Source organism: Eptesicus fuscus, chromosome 3, assembly GCF_027574615.1.
Source record: "Eptesicus fuscus isolate TK198812 chromosome 3, DD_ASM_mEF_20220401, whole genome shotgun sequence".
Lineage (NCBI taxonomy): Eukaryota > Metazoa > Chordata > Mammalia > Chiroptera > Vespertilionidae > Eptesicus > Eptesicus fuscus.
Genome location: NC_072475.1, coordinates 55,894,324 through 55,914,703, shown reverse-complemented (window position 1 = coordinate 55,914,703; position 20,380 = coordinate 55,894,324). Strand labels below are relative to the sequence as shown.

General features: G+C 50.4%; 1 protein-coding gene across 6 annotated transcripts in view; it reads left to right on the top strand.

Annotated features, from left to right (window-relative positions):
• KALRN (kalirin RhoGEF kinase) overlaps positions 1-20,380 on the top strand; it is a 664,115-nt gene that overhangs the window by 463,990 nt on the left and 179,745 nt on the right. For 4 of the 6 annotated variants that reach the window (XM_054713909.1, XM_028131142.2, XM_028131144.2 and 1 more), the window contains exon 34: positions 14,383-14,616. The exons of the other annotated variants lie outside the window; for them this stretch is intronic. In XM_054713909.1, coding sequence (XP_054569884.1) covers positions 14,383-14,445 — 63 coding nt within the window. In that variant the 3' untranslated portion in view covers positions 14,446-14,616. Of the gene's footprint in view, positions 1-14,382; positions 14,617-20,380 lie in introns of those variants that run through there. 6 annotated transcript variants of the gene reach the window in all.

The following is a 20,380-nucleotide window of genomic DNA, read 5'->3' as shown; positions in this document are numbered from 1 at the left end:
GTGTTGGGACAGGGAAGGGAGAAAGGAGAATATAGGACAGTTTGGACCCTGCAGAGTAGATACGCCTGGTTGAAGTTCACGGTTTGTGAGGTGAGCTGTGAGAAATAAAACTGGGATGATTGGTTGTGTCAGATCATGGCAGACCCTGGACATTGCTTAAAGGAATTTAGACTTTACTGATTAGCATCCAAGAAACACTGGAGTGTGTTTTTTAAAGCATGGTGGTTATGGAATTACTTTTATCTTCATCTGGATGAATCACTGTTCTTTTATTCTCTCATTCTTTCTCTAGACTCCGGATGAGTCTAACATTAACCTGACCACAATACTCTGAGTCTCATCCTTTCTACCCGCCTCCAGTATATCAGTTCAGTGCCTCCTTTCTCCTGTTGTCAAACAACTCCTTTGCCTCTGCCGTCTGACACATCTGTTACTTACTTCCTGCTCCCAGCAAGATTGAGCTTCTACCCCTGACTCTTCTTCTCCAGATCCACACCGACCTTCAACAATATGTTGCTCTAATTCCATGGCAAAATGCCAAGAGTATATCCTGGAAGTGGCTTCACTCCTGGTGGCAGTTCCATATGTACTCATTCGCTCCCACATGTGTGGAGCACCTGTTTGCCAGGCGCTGTTCCAGGACAGAGAAGCAGCAGTGAGACAGAGCAGGCCAGTTCCTACCCTTACAAACGCTGAGTTCTACTGAGCAACCAGGAAACCAACAAGCAAATAGAAGGCCAGCTGGCGACGCCAGTAGCACGTTATTGCTGGTGCAATTATTGTAATTGGTTGCCTGTCTGTTTCCAATTTGACGTTCTGCTTTTCCTCAGTCTCAGCATCAGAAAATTACTTCCTTTTTCTCTCAGACCAGTAACATGGTTTGACTTCCCTTTTGAGGGGGCAGAACGTGATGTTCCCAGATACACAGGCTTTATCTGTGGATTCCTTTTCGGCTTATTCCCGAGTAGCCAGTCTGTTGGAGTCCTGAGAATGACTCTCTCAGAATTTCTGCCCCCATCCCCACCCCCCACCCAGGCAGCAGGCGTCGATTATCCTTTGTTTAAATCCTAAGTAGCCTCCTATATGCCCCCCTCTGCTTTCTGGGATTTTTCCCCTGCTTTTTATCTTTTCTACTAACACCAGATTCGTCTTCCTAAAACATTTCTTTCAACATCTCACTTGTCTGTTACAAGCCTTCAGTAGCACATTTCCTTAGGATAAAGCACAGGCCCATTTCCACAGTGATACGGGTTTCCCTCCTACCACGATCCTTTAGAGACCCCTATCTGTTATACACTCTGTAATGCACCTACCTTAGACTGAGTCATAAGAAACTGCCAATTTTATGCATCAACAATGGTCGAATATTGGCGATTGATGTTTCAAGCTAATTGCACTTATCCACATCATTGGCTGCCTGTATGTCTTTCTCCCATGTTACACTGTGAGCCCCCTGACGATCATGTCTTGGTCTGACGACGCTTATGTCTTCACTATCTGCGTCAGCATCTGGCACATAGCAGCTGCGGGGGATCCAGTGCCCCCACCCACGTCACACTCTGCTCCCGCTGCTTCCATCTGCTGAAATGCCCACTCACTTTGCCGAATCACACCAGGCCCACCCTCCATGATGCCTGACTCACATCTCCTTCATTGAAATGTTCACTATTTCCCCACATCAACCTCCTACCACTACCTCTGAGCTACCAATATTGCCCCCCCAAATCAAATACATTTGACCCATGAACAACAAGAGGGTTGGGGTGCTGACCCCTTGCACACAAAAAACAATCCATGTATAACTTTAACTCCCCCAAAACTTAACTACTAATAGCCTACTGTTGACTGGAAGCCTTACCAATAACATAAACTGTCTGTTAACACACATTTTGTGTGTTATATGCTGTATTCTTACACTAAAGTATGTCAGAGAAAAGAAATGTTATTAAGAAGCTCATAAGGAAGAGAAACCAAGATGGCGGCATAGGTGAAACACCTAGCCTGCAGCCGGGCACAACAATTTCAAAGGCACAACTAGAGGTCAGAACGGACATCGTCCAGAACCACAGGAGAGCTGGCGGACTGAAATGCCCACAGATGGGGGGAAGGAGAAGGCCACGGGGACAATCGGGGGAGCCGTAAAAGCCTGAGGTATGGAGAAACTGGCGGAGACACGAGCGCGCGCCTGCGGGGAGGATGGAGCCGGAGAGGAGGGGGCGGCCTGGCCGGCGTTCACTGGCAGGAAGGAGATAAAGGCTCCGGAGTGCGCTAAGCGCCGGCTCCGACTGCACTGAGCGCCAGTTCCGGGCGAAACCCTGGGAAGCCAGGTGCAGGCTGGGGGAATGAATCTGGGCTGTGGGGCGCAGGCACAGAGGAGCGGCGGAAGGCAGAGCTCCAGAGGCGCGCACGGGAAGGGGCGCAAAGGACGGACTGTTGCCTGCGCCACTGAACTGCCCTAGCGGGAAGGAGACATAAGCTCAGGACCGTGCTGAGCCCCAGTTCCGACTGCACTGAACCCCAGTTCCGGGCGAATCCCTGGGAAGCCAGGCGCACGCTGGGGGAATGAATTTGGGCTGTGGTGGCGGAGGCACAGAGAAGCGGCGGCTCCAGACGCGCGCACTGGAAGGTGCGCAGAGGACGAACTTTTGCCTGCGCCACTGGGTGGCCCTGCTGGGAAGGAGACAGGGACGCCAGACTGCGCTGAGACCCAGTTCCAACTGCACTGAAGCCCAGTTCCAGGCGAGAATCTGGGAGTCCAGATTCATTAGGGGAGGGACTGGACTGTTTGGCAGTGGGCGAAACTCCAGGGCGCGTTTCTCTCAGAGGTGTTTGCAAGGAATACAGAGGGACACAGACACAGGAGCCTCATAGGGCGGGGCTGACAGGAAGCCAAGGTTGTAGGCTCCACCCTGTAGCTCCGCCCCAGCCAAGCTGAGCAGAAGCTTTTTCCTGCAGAGTGCCTCAGGTAGTGGCTGACCCACACTGCATTGGAGACCCAGAAACGAGGGCATCTAGTGGTTGGTGGGAGATGACACCAGATTTCAATCACTCGCATAAGGGAGGCATTCTAGAGGCAGACTCAGTGAGCGCCAAGGCATTGCTGCATCAAGACCCGGCCCACAAACATGTCTCCTGCACAGCAACTCTTCCTATATAGACAAAGAGGGTCCTCACGGCCAATTGGCCTGGAGGACAATTCCTCCCAGTGACACCAACAACAATCAAGACTTAACTGTACAAAGGAGGACCAAGATGGAGACATAGGGCGGCAGCCTGATCGTTGCCTACCACAACAATATTGAGACTACGACGGGAGAGCAGAGCAGACACCAGCCAGAAAGACCGGGGGGCTGGCTGAGCAGATGCTCTACAACTAGAATAAAAGAGAGGGGTACGCAGGATGATGCTGATGCCGGTGACCCAAAGTCCACACTTTAAGAACTATGGCTCAGGCGACACAATGGTGGCCAGGAACGTGCTCGGCGCAGTTCCCCCGGCGGTCTCCGGCTGAGGGGACGGCTCCACTCGCTGCCGAGCACGGACAGACGAGCCCCTGGGAGACATGGGGTGGGAGACTCCGTGCTTGCTGACATCCGAGTCCTTCAAGAATCTCAATGCCCCGAAGTGGCCAGGTGCGCACGCTCAGCGACTGGCCACCGTTGCAGACCCAAGGGCCGACGCAGCGACACCGGACCAGCCCACCGCCGGGTACCGGGCACACCGGAGCCTTGCCGAGCCCGCCGCCTAACGAGTTCTGCGGCAGCCGCCCTGGAGCTCTGAGAAAATGACCGAAGGAATTGCTGAGAGGGAATTGACCAACAGGAATTGGGATCAAGAAGACGAAACCCCGCCGAGACCCAAGTCCAGGCGAGCCTGCTAGCCTCTGGGCTCAGATGTGGTCACACGCCTCTGGGTCTAGGTGAGGCCTCACGCCCCTGGGTTTGGGTGAGGCCACGCGCCCCTGGGGCCAGGTGAAGCTGGATTCCGGGTTCGGGTGAGGCCATGTGCCCCTGGGTCCGGGTGAATCTGAACCCTGGGTCCGGGTGAGGCCGTGGGCCCCTGGATCCGGGTAAGGCTGGGTCCCGAGTACGGGTGAGGCCGTGAGCCCCTGGATCCGGGTGAGACCACGCGACCAGGGGTCTGAGAGAGGTAACGCGCCCCTGGGTCCGGGTGGCTTCGTGCACCTAGGTCCAGGTGAGGCCACGTGCCCCTGGGTCTGAGAGAGGCCACGCACCCCTAGGTCCGGGCGAGACCATGTGTCCCTGGATCCGGGTGGGGCCTCGTGCACCTAGGTCCAGGTGGGGCCGCGTGCCCCTGGGTCTGGGGGAGGCCAGGCGTCCCTGGGTCCGGGTGAGACCGTGTGTCCCTGGATCCGGGTGAGGCCTCGTGCGCCTAGGCCCGGGTGAGGCCACGTGCCCCTGGGTCTGGGGGAGGCCAGGCGTCCCTGGGTCCGGGTGAGACCGTGTGTCCCTGGATCCGGGTGAGACCTCGTGCACCTAGGCATGGGTGAGGTCACGTGCCCCGGGGTCTGAGAGGCCAAGCGTCCCTGGGTCTAGGTGAGACCGTGTGTCCCTGGATCCGGGTGAGGCCTCGTGCACCTAGGCCCGGGTGAGCCCAAGTGGCCCTGGGTCTGGGAGAGGCCAGGCGTCCCTCGGTCCGGGTGAGACCATGTGTCCCTGGATCCGGGTGAGGCCTCGTGCACCTAGGCCCGGGTGAGCCCAAGTGGCCCTGGGTCTGGGAGAGGCCAAGCGTCCCTGGGTCCGGGTGAGACCATGTGTCCCTGGATCCGGGTGAGGCCGCGTGCACCTAGGCCCGGGTGAGCCCAAGTGGCCCTGGGTCTGGGAGAGGCCAAGCGTCCCTGGGTCCGGGTGCGACCATGTGTCCCTGGATCCGGATGAGACCTCGTGCACCTAGGCCCGGGTGAGCCCAAGTGGCCCTGGGTCTGGGAGAGGCCAAGCGTCCCTGGGTCCGGGTGAGACCATGTGTCCCTGGATCCGGGTGAGGCCTCGTGCACCTAGGCCCGGGTGAGCCCAAGTGGCCCTGGGTCTGGGAGAGGCCAAGCGTCCCTGGGTCCGGGTGAGACCATGTGTCCCTGGATCCGGGTGAGGCCGCGTGCACCTAGGCCCGGGTGAGCCCAAGTGGCCCTGGGTCTGGGAGAGGCCAAGCGTCCCTGGGTCCGGGTGCGACCATGTGTCCCTGGATCCGGGTGAGGCCTCGTGCACCTAGGCCCGGGTGAGCCCAAGGGGCCCTGGGTCTGGGAGAGGCCAAGCGTCCCTGGGTCCGGGTGAGACCATGTGTCCCTGGATCCGGGTGAGGCCGCGTGCACCTAGGCCCGGGTGAGCCCAAGTGGCCCTGGGTCTGGGAGAGGCCAAGCGTCCCTGGGTCCGGGTGCGACCATGTGTCCCTGGATCCGGATGAGGCCTCGTGCACCTAGGCCCGGGTGAGCCCAAGTGGCCCTGGGTCTGGGAGAGGCCAAGCGTCCCTGGGTCCGGGTGAGACCATGTGTCCCTGGATCCGGGTGAGGCCTCGTGCACCTAGGCCCGGGTGAGCCCAAGTGGCCCTGGGTCTGGGAGAGGCCAAGCATCCCTGGGTCCGGGTGAGACCATGTGTCCCTGGATCCGGGTGAGGCCGCGTGCACCTAGGCCCGGGTGAGCCCAAGTGGCCCTGGGTCTGGGAGAGGCCAAGCGTCCCTGGGTCCGGGTGCGACCATGTGTCCCTGGATCCGGGTGAGGCCTCGTGCACCTAGGCCCGGGTGAGCCCAAGTGGCCCTGGGTCTGGGAGAGGCCAAGCGTCCCTGGGTCCGGGTGAGACCATGTGTCCCTGGATCCGGGTGAGGCCGCGTGCACCTAGGCCCGGGTGAGCCCAAGTGGCCCTGGGTCTGGGAGAGGCCAAGCGTCCCTGGGTCCGGGTGCGACCATGTGTCCCTGGATCCCGATGAGGCCTCGTGCACCTAGGCCCGGGTGAGCCCAAGTGGCCCTGGGTCTGGGAGAGGCCAAGCGTCCCTGGGTCCGGGTGAGACCATGTGTCCCTGGATCCGGGTGAGGCCTCGTGCACCTAGGCCCGGGTGAGCCCAAGTGGCCCTGGGTCTGGGAGAGGCCAAGCATCCCTGGGTCCGGGTGAGACCATGTGTCCCTGGATCCGGGTGAGGCCGCATGCACCTAGGCCCGGGTGAGCCCAAGTGGCCCTGGGTCTGGGAGAGGCCAAGCGTCCCTGGGTCCGGGTGCGACCATGTGTCCCTGGATCCAGATGAGGCCTCGTGCACCTAGGCCCGGGTGAGCCCAAGTGGCCCTGGGTCTGGGAGAGGCCAAGCGTCCCTGGGTCCGGGTGAGACCATGTGTCCCTGGATCCGGGTGAGGCCTCGTACACCTAGGCCCGGGTGAGCCCAAGTGGCCCTGGGTCTGGGAGTGGCCAAGCGTCCCTGGGTCCGGGTGCGACCATGTGTCCCTGGATCCGGATGAGGCCTCGTGCACCTAGGCCCGGGTGAGGCCACGTGCCCCTGGGTCTGGGAGAGGCCAAGCGTCCCTGGGTACGGGTGAAGCCAGATCCTGGGTCCGGGTGAGGCCGTGCGCCCCTGGATCCATCCGGGTGAGGCTGGGTCCCAGGCCCGGGTGTGACCACGCGCCCCTTGGGTAAGGGTGAGGCCACGTGCCCCTTAGTCTGGGTGACGCCGTGCCCCTGGGTTCGGCCGAGACCAAACCAGAGGGAGTCGGACCTCCATTACCACCATTTGTCCACCATCCAGAGCTGAGGGGTCAGTGCTGACATGTACACATAAGGAACTACTGGACATTGAAATTGGGTCTCAAAAGAACTGTTGGTCCAGGGGGAAGCTCGCTACAGATTGATTCATTTGCCTGTCAGCATAACTATTATTGCTCGTCTCACATTCAGTTCTTATTAGTATATATCTAGTGACATATGATCTCGCTCATCTAGGGGAAATGATGAACAACATAGACTGAGGAACAAGAACAGAACCAGAAGCAAGGAGGCATCGATCGGACTATCGGGCCTCAGAGGGAGGATAGGGGAGGGTACGGGGAGGGTGGGGGGAGGGGGAGAGTTCAACCAAAGGACCTGTATGCATGCATATAAGCCTATCCAACGGTTAAGTTCAACAGGGGATTGGGGCATGCGTGGGGAGAGGGGTGGGATGGGAATGGGGGGATGAGGACAAATATGTGACACCTTAATCAATAAAGAAATTAAAAAAAAAAAAATAAATAAAAAAAAAAATAAAAAAAAAAAAAAAAAAAAAAAAAAAAAAAAAGAAGCTCATAAGGAAGAGAAAATACATTTACAGCACTTACGTATTTATTTTTTAAAATTTGTGTGTAAGTAGACCTGCATAATGTTGTTCAAGAGTCAACTGTATTGTTTTTTAATGCCCAGGGCATACGTTATATATTTTACTTTGTATTTGCCACGTTGCTTAGCATAAGATGACTCCTGACCATGAGCTTGAAGATCTGTGTTTCCAGCCCTTACCTTTCCCCCTGGAATCAGCACCACATTTCCAGCTGCCAGTGGCATTACTGCACTTGGGTGGCTCCCTGCACTCTGCTCAGCAGAACTGAGACTGAGCTCTCATCTGCCACCTCCCCGAGCTGCTCCTTTTCTGAACCCTCACCCACAGCTCTGCCTCTGAGCCATCTTGGTTTCCCTTCCTTCTCGATCCTTTTCCTGAAGTGGATCCAGTGGATCTCGCTGTGACTGCACGTTCCTGGGCCTGGCCTTAGATTTATACACTAATAAAGTCTGTTCCTGGGCGCTTCGAGAGGAGAAGCGTGCCTCCCAAACCACGTAGCATGCTGTAAGCCTAGGGCCTCCGACACACAGGCCCCGCCCCAGTCTGCCCCTCTCTGGGTCCTTCGCTGTCTGCAAACCTGCCCTCTAACTTGAGTTTTCTGGTCCTTATGTGCGGTTATCTTCACTAAAATAGAATGACACTTCAAATTATAATCGCCTTTGTCTACCCACCATACTGCATGGCTCTGTCCCCACATTATTGCTTGTCCTGAGAGCTACGTTCCTTATGTTGTTGGACATGTCTTTGCTATTAGAATGACTTCTGGGGCCCCTTCCTGCAGCACTTGGTGAGACAGCATCTCCCTCCAGTTTGCTAGTGTCCATGGCTTCGCTTTTGTCTCAGCAACTGAATCCCAAGATCCAGGAAGACAAGGCTCGTGTGTGATACCTTGTGTTGTCTGCAGAGCGCTCAGGTAGAGTTAGGCATTCACAGAAAGTGCTCAGGAAATTCTTGTTTGAATGATACATGTTGTGTGTATAACTTCTGTCTGTGTATATTTATGAATTTGCATGTGTCTGTAGATGTATTTCCCATCCATGCTCTAAGACGTAGTCACCCACGTGGTCTGGGAGGCAGGGGTAGTTTGGATATCTTCCCTGACCATCAGGCTCATGACATAATAAACCAGCGAGTCACGTGCTCCAAAGGCTCACGGCTGTGACTAGCACACGTGGAGGGCCTACCTGAGCCCCAGCCTGCAGGTGCTTTTCTTTCCCACCTGCTTGGGAAAGGGTCTTCCTTTTCCCTCTAATATTAAAGACTAATTTTTCTGTTAAACATAAATGAGAAATGTGTATGTGTGTGTGCGTGCGTGTGCGCTTATATATGTATACACAGGGAGGGGCAAAAGTAGGTTTACAGTTATTCTTATGGAAAACAATACAATAATAAGTAATAACAGAAGAATAAATTCTGTATTTTTTGTACTCACGACTGTAAACCTACTTTTGCCCCACCCTGTACACATGTATATGTATATACATATGTGAATGCATATATGTATATATGAAGGAAATAAACCAAAATATAAATAGTGGTTATTTCTGAATGGTGGCTTTTTCCAAATTTTCTCAGGTAAGAAAATCATTTTTATTAAAAAAAAAAAACACACCGTATTTTCCAGCGTATAAGACGACTTTTTAACCCAGGAAAATCTTCTATACGCCCAGTCGTCTTATACGCCGGAAAATACGGTAGATGTTTTTTTAAAGAATAAGAAGGGACACAATTATTAGGTTGTGGCTGAGCTCTATCCTATGTGTAGTCCAAGGACAGGGGATAAGCAGGTGCCTAGGAGGGAACAGGGTGATCAGCTTCTCCATATCTCAAGCTGAGACAGCGTGACCAGAGGGTGATTGGGACCGCCGTGCAGGCTGGGCCACGGCTGTGAGCTGCAGAACTGGCAGCTTTGTTTGTGAAGGTCAGGAGCCTTGGTCAGTGAAAGGAGCACGAAGGCAAGTTTGGTGGGTGATAAGGAGATGAGGAAAGCTTGAAACATACTTTCAAGTTCATGGTAAGGTTTCATGAAGACAGGTGCACTGGGAGAGAGAGAAAACAGACCTGTTTCCAGTTTGGTTGTAATGCCTTGTGGTTCCAGAGGGAGGGGGTTCCAGGGTGACTCAGTGTCGGGGCACGAGAACCCGGGAGAGGAGGCACAGAGAGCCTTCACTAAGGAAACGGGTGGGCCCTGCGTGGGCAGCAAGGTTTTCAATAGGAGCTGCAACATCACGTTAGGTCAAGACCCATCCCTCCCCCATCCCCACATCCTCCTCACCCCCTCCCCCCGTCTAAGGGCAGAGGGAGTGTTTCTGGTAAGAACTCTTGATAAAAAGGCAGTGCTTAACCTTTCTGAACGTGAAACAGAACAGTTATACATGAAGCAAATATTTTCAAGGATGTTTCTCCCACACTGTCTAGTTTCATAGTTCCCTCGGAGGGAGGGTTCCCTGAGCAGAGGGAGAAATGGAAAGAGGAAAAACAGGGATATTGATTCTTCCTCTTTCTCGGGGTGCTGTGCTAGAACGGGGAGCACCCAGCCTGTCACTCGGGAGGGAGCACCTCGGAGATAACTGCACCCTCGAGGCCTCCCTGCTCCTCACTGAGCTGCCCAGCAAGGAACCTCCTCAAAATGCAGGATGAGGAGCCCTGAGCTCCGTGCGAGCAGCAAACATGCATCTAGAAGCCAAAAGGAGGCACTTGGGCAGAGTAGACAGCATGAAAGAGCAAACAAAATTAACCCTTGGACAAGAGCTGAAATGAAAGGACAGTGCACGGGTTTCATGTCTTCTCCATATGCACAATTCCATATTTTTCCTATTCGGTGGCTCAGTCTTTGATGCTGATGGCTGCATCCAGGAAAATTTCCAGTCTGGGCTCTAGTTTGAAATTCGCGGTGGAAGAACACCACCAGCACATAAGTCCCCATCAAGGGCCCTCCCACCACCCATCTACCGGGACGCAGACCTTTCCCTCAAAGTCCCTGCAGGGAAATGGCCCAGCGTCACCCACTGACAATAACAGCTGCCTCCGGCCTTTCCTACCAAACTCCTCATCTGGCCGGGCATTTCATGCACAGTCTCTCCCAGATCCTCACAACAGCTCATCGAGGTAAGTATCATTATCCTCTTCTTGCAGAAACCTCGCTCAGAGAGGGTTAATAACTTGCCCAGGGTCACACAGCCAGAAAGTGGCAGCGCTGTGATTAGAACCCAGGTCTTTCCTTGGCATCCACTATGCACACTGCCTTCCGCTGGCCAAGTCCACTAAAGACAACAATGACTTGATTCAGTCAGAAACACACAAAGTGACATTTGGGCCCACCTGGTGTCAGTCCTGTCATTTCCCCCTTCCTGATCCACTGAATGAAACACGCCTGAATTAAAATACTGAGAACATCCTATGTTCCCTGTGTTGTTGCATGTAGCAGTCGCTCAATGCCTTCTGTGCCTAGCACAAGCCAGGAGTCTAGAGGAGGCCACTGGAGTAGTCTCAGCCACTGGAGTAGTCAATCAGGCATATCCCTGCCTCAGTGGTTCCCTAATCCATCAGACAGAAATATCCAGAACATACAGTCAACTGAAGATGCATTTAAAATATATTACAAAATAGTTGCCTTACACTCTTTGTGGAACAAGAAAAAGTATAAATCTATGATATAATAAATATGTTCCCCATTGGTGGCTATTTTTATTTCACTGATGCTCTTGTGTACCCAGGGATGGTAGACATCTCTCTATAGCTCAGAAAACTCCTATTATGAGTGTCTAGTATTAGAATGGGACCTACAGTATCTATACTAATAAAAGGGTAATATGCTAATTAGACTGGGAGACCTTCCAGACATTCTTCTGGACAAAGCTATGGTGGCGGGGCCGAGGTAGAGGCAGTTAGGGGTCAAGAGGGGAGGGCAGTTGTGGGTGATCAGGCCAGGATGAGACGGCAGTTGCGGGTGATCAGGCTGGCAGTGGGGAGGGGGGGGAAGTTGGGCATGAGCAGGCCGGCAAGGGGTGGGGGGGCAGTGCAGGCAAGCAGGCCAGCAGGCAGAGTAGTTAGGGGCAATCAGGCAGGCAGGCAGGTGAGCAGGTTAGGAGCCAGCAGTCCTGGATTGTGAGAGGGATGTCTGATTGCCGGTTTAGGCCCAATCCCACAGGGATCGAGGTCGGACATCCCTCAAGGGGTCCCAGATTGGAGAGGGAGATGGGAAATCTCAACACAGGCCCCTCCTCTCAAAAAAAAAAAAAGAATGCTGGGAGAGCTGGTTAATCAAAGCCACTGTTCTATCAAAGTGGGTCTCACTGATTCTTGCTCTTCGTGGAAAATGCCAAAGCCAAGGGCTGTTGGGTAGTGTGTGCTGGAAGATGTGAAAATGCAGTGGAAACACTGCAAAGCTTCGGTTTCCCAGTGACGGAATGGTTGGGACACAGATAAGGCCTCTGTGCTTAGGATTCCAAATCAGGGAAATTAGAATGACTGGGAAATACTTCAAAAAGCTAATCCCAAGCCCTACCTTGGCCTACTGAATCAGAATGCCAAAGATAGAGGGTGATTGGATATGGATGATATGTGTGAGTTCCAAGCTGAGTTATTTTCTTTTTCTTTTTTTTTAAAATATATTTTATTGATTTTTTACAGAGAGGAAGGGAGAGGATAGAGAGTTAGAAACACTGATGAGAGAAACATCGATCAGCTGCCTCCTGCACACCTCCTACTGGGGATGTGCCCGCAACCAAGGTACATGCCCTTGACCGGAATTGAACCTGGGACCTTTCAGTCCTCAGGACGATGCTCTATCCACTGAGCCAAACCGGTTAGGGCCTGAGTTATTTTCTAAATAATAGAAATCATTAGTGTTTAAAAATAATTAATGACATTTTTTTTATATACTTCCACTTAAACTTTTCTCACTAGTCCTTTCCTCAGGCCAGATTTTGTGTATATATATATATAAAATGAGATTGTGAATGACTGTCATTTACCTATGCATTGGTGCAAGTTGCTCTTTCAGGGTACCAGCTGGGCTGTGTAAAAGTGTCTATATTTTCTCAGGGTTTTAGAGAACAAGTGTTCAGTTTGCCTACACGCACTTATTTCTTACGTGTCTCATGTATCAAACCATCATCAGACAGATTTGCAGGTGCACAGAGACAATCACAACTTGAGGTTTAAGAGGGATACACTTTTTTATGCAAAATATAATGAATATATATAATAAAGTGACCCAAGCCACTTGTAGCCAGGTTCTCGAGGATAAGATGGATCCTCAAAATATGCAAAGGGTGCTTCCCAAGACGTTTGGAATCCACAAGCATACAACATACATATCTCATCCAGCAGATGGAGTATCCTTTACAAGAGGCGGCATGGCACTGTGGGTAAGGATAGCTTTGGATCAAGCCAATCTCGATACCCACCTAACCACCCCCCTACTTCCAGTTGTATGATCCTGGGCAGGACCTCTCATGCTTCAGTCTGCAAAATGGGGGTAATGATATTACCCACCCCTTCAGCTGTGCTGCAAATTATGTGAAATGATGCACGCAAACACACGGCACTTTGCCTGACACATGCTAAGCCCTCAACAAGCATTAGCTGTTAATAGTAAGAATAATAAAAATAATGACATAAATTAGATATTAATAAAATATTTTTAAAAACTGTCCTCCCTTTCAGAATTTTAACAACTATATAAAGAATGTCAAACTCAGTATTTCTAAAACTATTGAATTCTGCCACTAAAATAAATTCTACAGGTCTTATAAGCACATCTATACACTAAACTGGAAATGACGGTGGATTACAATTTGGGGGACTAGCTAATCTGGACAGCTGATGCCATCCCCCACCTAATCCCAGGAGTGTGATATGATGTGAAATTTGACTGACCCCTGTTCACTGGTAACTGAGCTTGGCGGCCACCACTACCTTCACTAGGAGTTACAAATGCATGTACACTCCTGGCTTTCCTCAGAATCTCATCTCCATTCTAAATCCTCAGTAGCCCCTGTCTTCCCCACAACTCAGGGTGACCACCATTTGAACCCGATGCTGAAGTGTTTTCTCTCCCTTAACGAGCAGTTTTTGCTGGAGTTCTTACTAACTGCTGCTCTCATTTCTGTCAGGCAAGTATGAGGAGCCTTTGACATCACAAACTGAGCCACAGTCAAATGTGAGATCAAACTCTTTAATGTATCTTGACCTTTTCTCTTGGCTAGTAGCCATTGCTGTTTCGAATATGTCACTCCCCCAATCCCACTACAAGTTGACTTTATTGGAGGGACCACTGTTCTTAGAGGAACAAAGATTCGTTACTTCAGGTGGCCCAATAAAGATGGTGTAACCAGCCTGGACCGTGGGAGCTGGGTTTGCATCATGGCCCAGGTGCGCGCACTCTCTCACTCAAGCACCCATTCCCTCAACTGGCCTCGCAGCCTGCCCAACGCACCTCATGCCTTGGAAAAGTTACAGATTGTCACCTGTCACAGACCCATGACTGCAAAGATCTACTACATAAATGGGTACACTGTTCTAAGTTTCTTTCCCCCAATTGAATGTCATAGCAAGACTTGGTAGGGCATAGCGACCCTAAAAGGGTTGAAACAAGAAAACAAAGCAAAAAAGGCATAATAAACACTAATGATCATTGCCACTAGGACTTCACATTTAATTCATCTCTATGTATATTATTCCTGGCTCTACTGCTTATGGGTCTAGGACACTGGGAAGCCACGGCAGGATTGTCCCACAGGGGACTAATGTGAGGAACAGTGTGTGGATTTGAACCCTAATAAAGCTGGCAAAAGTGGCCACTCAGCGATCTTCATCTGTGTCCTGGGCCTGGCTGGTCTCATCTGAATGGTCAGCCCAAGGAACGCCCTCCCAAGCACTGCTCACTCCATCACTCTTCTAAAAACCATTGTGTATTTGCCACATTGCACTCTGTGCACTGGGTCGCTAGAAGTACAGTAGGTTGCACTGATGATTTAGCTCTGTTTTCTATAAAGGGCTACGTGATCTCATGTAAATTTTTGGAAAGTCATATGCAAATCACAGAGCCCCGGCCCTTTTCTTAACAGGATGGCAACCTGGCTCCTCGGTGGCACCTGGGACCTGGAGATCCTTTCTCCACTTACGTTTAGCGCGCAGCCTGGGACTTGTCCCTGCAGCTCTCCGGGTTGCCGTGCCGCCGTTGAGACCTCCCACCTGGACTCCCATCACCCACCTCTCTTGAGACTGCTCTGGCAGGGCTGGTGTGGGCTGCAGCCTCTGCCCAGAGGGCAACATGTTCCAAGCAAAATCTACCCACCTGGGCCATGGGCTCACCCCTCAGGGCTCCCTGCTTCTCTACTGGGTGCAATTCGAGGTTGCCAAGCTTCTCTCCAAAGTCTAAAATGGTGGGACAGTAGGGAACTGTGAGAGGCCTCATCACCCAAGGTACTTCCCCCAGCTCCCAGTCGGAACCCCAGGGACCCCAGGCCCTCGCTGCCCTAGAGGTCCACGGTGTCAATGGACAAGGTCAATAGGTACTTGTCTCTGGAGTTTTTCTCCAGCTTGACCGTGTCTATTGTCAGTAGCCCCCAATCTGGAAAATGCCATCTTTCTAATCTGGCCTGCCTCCCCCACATCATGAGAAAGAGCGGGGAGGAAGAGGGATGGTTTATGATAGAGAAGAAGAGGGTTCACTCTAGCTGTCCCCAAACATCGGTAAACATCCCCCAGCAAATGTTCTATCTGCTTCAGCCTACCCAGGTTGTGTCAAGATTTTCTTGTTTCTTCCTAACCTCACTCACTCCCAGGGTCTCTGGTTCAGAGACCTCCTTCCCAACCTCCCGCTGCGTCCAGATCACCCTGTCAGGGGGTGGGTGGGAAGTAGGAGAAGAAATAAATGAAACAGTCTGGTGACATGTTGATCATCGTGGAGACTGGGGGATGGGTACGTGGGCGTTCATTATGCCATTCTCTCCACTTTTGTATATGTTTGGAATTTTTCATAATAAAAAGTTAAAGAATAAAAAAAAAAGTCCTTCAGCTTCTGAGATTTAAGAGAGAGCCCCAACCCCTAACAGTTTCCTGGAAACCCCACAAAAAGGCAAGAGGCAAAGATGATTCCATTACATATATATATATATATATATATTCATTTTCTAATTTTTTTAAGGCCCATTGCTTTATTTTCAATAGACTAAACCTCATTTCTAAGAGGGCCCAAAATTGGGCTTCTTTTCCCCAGCTGGGCTATGGGGGAGGACTGGGTAAAGGGTTCCTTGAAATCCTGAAAGTTTACACTTCCATGTATCTCACAGTCACATTGTGAGGATGGGGTCTGTTCAGTGTTCTGAACTCTGGGAAGCGCGCTCTCAGTGCAGGGCATGCTCTGGAATTGCACCTGGCTCAGGAAAGGACGGTCTTTGTACTTGAATTTAAATCCAATGGAGGACCTTAACACGGGCATTTGCATGACTGAGAATTGCTGCTGTCTTTTTTCCGTATGTCACTTTCTTGAATGTGTTCTAATAAAATGATTCTAAAGCAGGCTGTTGATATACAGTGATTTATAAATACGTTCTGTTGAGTGCTGAGGCCCTTAATTTTTTTTTACCAAGAATCCACCCTGTCCTACTTCCCGGAAAGATCTATCTAGCTGGGGACAGATGCCCTGAGCATGGGTCTGGCAGGATGGCGGCACCACTACAGTCACCATCACTAATAAGAATTACGTAAACCACAGCAACGTTGCCTTCTAGTTGCCTAGCAGCAGAACTTATTCTCCAAAATGAAGAGGGCCATATGTAGTAGATGAGTGTGGTGAGGAGGTGGAGGAGGCAGGGCAGGAACAGGCCTGTGAATCAGTGGACGGGGGAGGGGCGGGTGGAAGGAGAGACAAAGGCAGCAGATGAGGGAGAGGCAGAGTTCAGACTCGGTCTGTTCAGTGATAAATCTCAGCACATTCAATGGTAATCAGTTGTTAAATTTCATTTATAAAATTGCACCATGGCAAGTGACAAACCTAAAAATCTCATTAAGCAAACTGGAAGCTGAAGGAGAAAATAGGTATTTCCAAAGGTAGATATTTTGAGAAACACTTTTTATCCCAATCTTCATTCCCCTTCAGCCAGACAGGTTAGGCCACTGCCATGGCCTAGTGACAAACTTGGGCTAGCTCCTTGGGAAAGGAGGCATTGTTAGCCTTACAAGGAGCAGGGAAGGCAGAACCAGACAAGGAGGCTTCCATTTACAAGCACCTTTCTCATCCCAGAGGCCGGGAAGGCCCTTGATACACGTCATCATCTCTAATGTTCACAGCCATCCTGAGAGGCAGGAGTACTGTCTTCATTTTCCAGGTGAAGAGCCTGAAGCTAAGGGAAATAAATAACTTGTGCAAAGTCATAAAGCTGAAAATTGCAGACCTGTGATTCAATTTGGGTCTCTATCCCTAAGCCCATGCTTTCTCAAACCACAGGGCTGATGGCCCACTGCCCAGCCTGGCTCTCCCTTGTACACTGCCATGGCCTTCACTCTAATGAACTGTGCATCTTCTGTCAGCCTTGGGGGCTCGGGGAGAGGTAGAGCCAGCTCAGCTCTTCCTTGTGTGGTTGGAGATCCATTCCAGGCCAGGGTCTGTGCAACCACATCCATGTGCCTGTGACTTAATAGTGTAGAGCACAGGCTGTTGAGGCTGAGATCACCATTTGGTTCCCATAAGAATGTGCTCACTCATCAAATATTTGAATGCCTACAGTGCTAAGCATCATGAATTAGGTGGTCAAATACTTATAGACTCAGCCCCAGTGTTCACAGAGCTTACCAGTAGGACAGACATCAATCAGGTGACACATGAGTGTAATTACAGCTGGAAGGCACCTTGGAGATCATTGAGATCAACAGATGACATTGAGACCCGGAAATGCTAAGCAGTTTGCCCAAGACCATATAGCCAGTTAGGGACAGAATAAGGACTGGAACGCAGAACTCCTGATTTTTATTCACAGACAACTCTTTCCCTATCACATCACAGTCTAATCTATTGCACACCCATGGACTGCCCCCTAACCCTGGTCAGCCATGTAAACATGTTGGTCAATCAGTACATTATCCCCAAACCAACTACGGGAAACCAGCCGGCCCATTTGGTAATGCCAAACAGTACAGTGAACCATAGCCCTGAGGATGGTATCTACCAAGCCTTGTCTGCAGGAACAGAGAGGCAGGGCTCCCCTGCTGTAGCCACGCTGCCTACGAAGGATGCTTGCAGGTGTTAGGTGTTTTGATCTGACCCCAACATTTTCTCATCTCCCAGGTTCAGCAGTCATTCATGCACTCATTAATTAAGCAAATATTTATTGAGCATCCCCTAGGTGGCAGGCACCATTCTCAGAGCTGAGTAGGGCACACAGCAGTGAGCAAAATGGGTTGCCCTTGTGGAGTGTACACACTAGCTGGGGGAGACAGACAAATAAGTATATAATACAGCATCTTAGAAGGTGATAAATGCTACAAAAAAAATAAGAAAGGGATGTAGGGAGCACCCAGAAGTAGGGAAGCATTTTTAGGTAGGGGGGTTGGGGAAAATATCTCCCTGAGAAAATGATGTACTAGGGCATCACTATATATATACTTTTATACATACAGCTGTGCAGTGTGATTTGAAAAGCCCCACAAGCCTTCCTCTACCTCCTTCAGAAAAATAAAGGTTTCTCAGTAGCACATCCCAGAGCCCATTTCCCAGCTTTCCTTTCTTCCTTTGCACTAACAGTGGTTCTCACACTTGAGCGTACATCAGAATCACCCAGAGGACTTGTTAAAGCACAGACTGCTGGGCCACACTTCCAGAGTATGTGATTTAGTAGGTCTGGGGTAGATACATGAATTTGCATTTCTAACAAATTCCCGAGTAATGCTAATGCTGCTCATCCAGGGACCATACTTTGAGAGTCACTAGGTGAAGCCATATAGCTGTTAGATCCCTGTAAAAAATAAACTATTATCCGAGTCTGGCCGGTGTGGCTCAGTGGTTGAGCATCAACCTATGAATCAGGAGGTCACAGGTCACAGGTCACAGTTCAATTTCCAGTCAGGGCACATGCCCGGATTGCAGGCTCAATCCCCCGTGGGGGCGTGCAGGAGGAGCTGATCGATGATACTCTCCCATAATACATGTTTCTATCTCTCCCTCTCCCTTCCTCTCTGAAATCAATAAAAATATTTTTAATTAAACTATTACCTAGATAGGACACATCTATTCATTAGGATCTCTGGATCTTATCAAAGTAGCTCTCCCAAGAGCAGGATCCTTGAGAAACGTGACTCTTTCCTAACTGGGGTAAATTTTGGAAGCCACAGCCCAAAACCTCCAGGCATGGAGGAGTCAGGGCCAAGGACAGATCCTGAAGAGGTGGTGACAACAGTATTTTATTGCTAGTCTATTAGCACTCTGCACCTTCATAGCATCCAATATTTTTACAAGCCCTTTGCCCACTCCTCTCTTTGGAGACAGTTAACCTGTTCGGTAGGCAGGACAGGTGTCTTTGTTACATTTCATAGAGGAGAAAATTGAGACGCAAAGAGATTACATGGCCTCCCTTGGGCATGAAGAATGAGAACCCCTTGTGGCCCTACACCTCGCCCCTTCTCCTTGAACACTCTTCATGACATAGCTATAGCGTTCTCCTAGGGCTTCTCCCCGGGCCGTTAAAATCCAGGACGTAGACTCACTCTTTGCCTGTCGCTCTGTTCAAAATCCCACTGCTTCAAGTAGATGATTCATATGGGTGATTAATTGCAGCAAACTAGGCCCTGCATGAGTTTTCTCTGCCATAAATGCATCTTTCCTCTTCTACCACCAGGTATTGTTCAGAGAAAATGCTAACTCGTTTTAGCATTAGCCTAAACGAGAACTAATCATTATGAAAGCAAACCTGCCGGGGGGGAAGCACACATAATACTTTCCAAAGACAAATGGAAATGGCATTTTGATTATAGGTACCATTGCTTCCATTCCATTAGTAGAGATAATTGGAAGTTTTCTGTATCACAAAGCACACAGCAAAATGAGAGTGGATTTTGTTAATGTGATGGCTGGTGAATCTCATTTGCAGGTATTTAAATATACCAAAAAAAAAACAAAAACATCATGGACATGAAAGATATCTGCCAGTACTTGCCCTTCTGGTTATTTTCTCCAGTTTGTACTGACTCCCCATAGTGAGTGAAGTCTCCCATTGAAGCTCACAGACAGTGAACCAAGGTTACAAGGAGCTGTCTCTCTTCAGCTTCCAGACCGTTTTTGACCATCCAGAAGCTTAAAGTTTTCAAATTTTAAAACTGTTCTCATGGGCCCTAGCCAGTTTGGCTCAGTGGAAAGAGCATCGACCTGTGGACTGAAGGGTCCTGGGTTCGATTCTGGTCAAGGTCATGTACTTTGGTTGCAGGTTCATTTCCCAGCCCTGGTTGGGGCGTGTGCAAAGGCAACCAATCGATGAGTCTCTCTCATGTCATTGTTTCTCTCTCTGTCTCTCTCTCTCCCTTCCACTCTCTAATACTCAATAGAAAAATATCCTCAGGTGGGAATTTTAAAAAACCAAAACTGTCCTCATTGGTCTCTCAACCCATTGATATTCTGATATCTTCCTTTGGCACTACCATTGGGATCCCTCATTGATTCAGTAAGCATTTATTAAGCACTTAATGTATACCAACCCCTGTAAGAGCCACTGAACAGGCTACAAAAATAAGCTAGATACAATCATATAATACCATATAATAGATTCACTCTGTAAATTATGTGGAATAATCAACATGCAAGTGTATTTTAGATGTAGATTATAAACCCTTGTGAGCGTCCTCCCATTTCTATTGTCTGTACTCACTTTGTACTCAGATAAAACTAATTGATGAGTTATGTTAGCTTCAACACAGAGGAAAGAAAATACCCTTGAGAGGAGAAGAGGGGTGAGGCAGAAGCTCTGCTCTGTGGTTGGAGCACACATGGAGATCTGCGTCAGCCAGGGCATGGTTCACTGGGGCAGCGGGACCCAAACTCTGCTGTAGATGTTGCACATGTGGTGATAGCACATT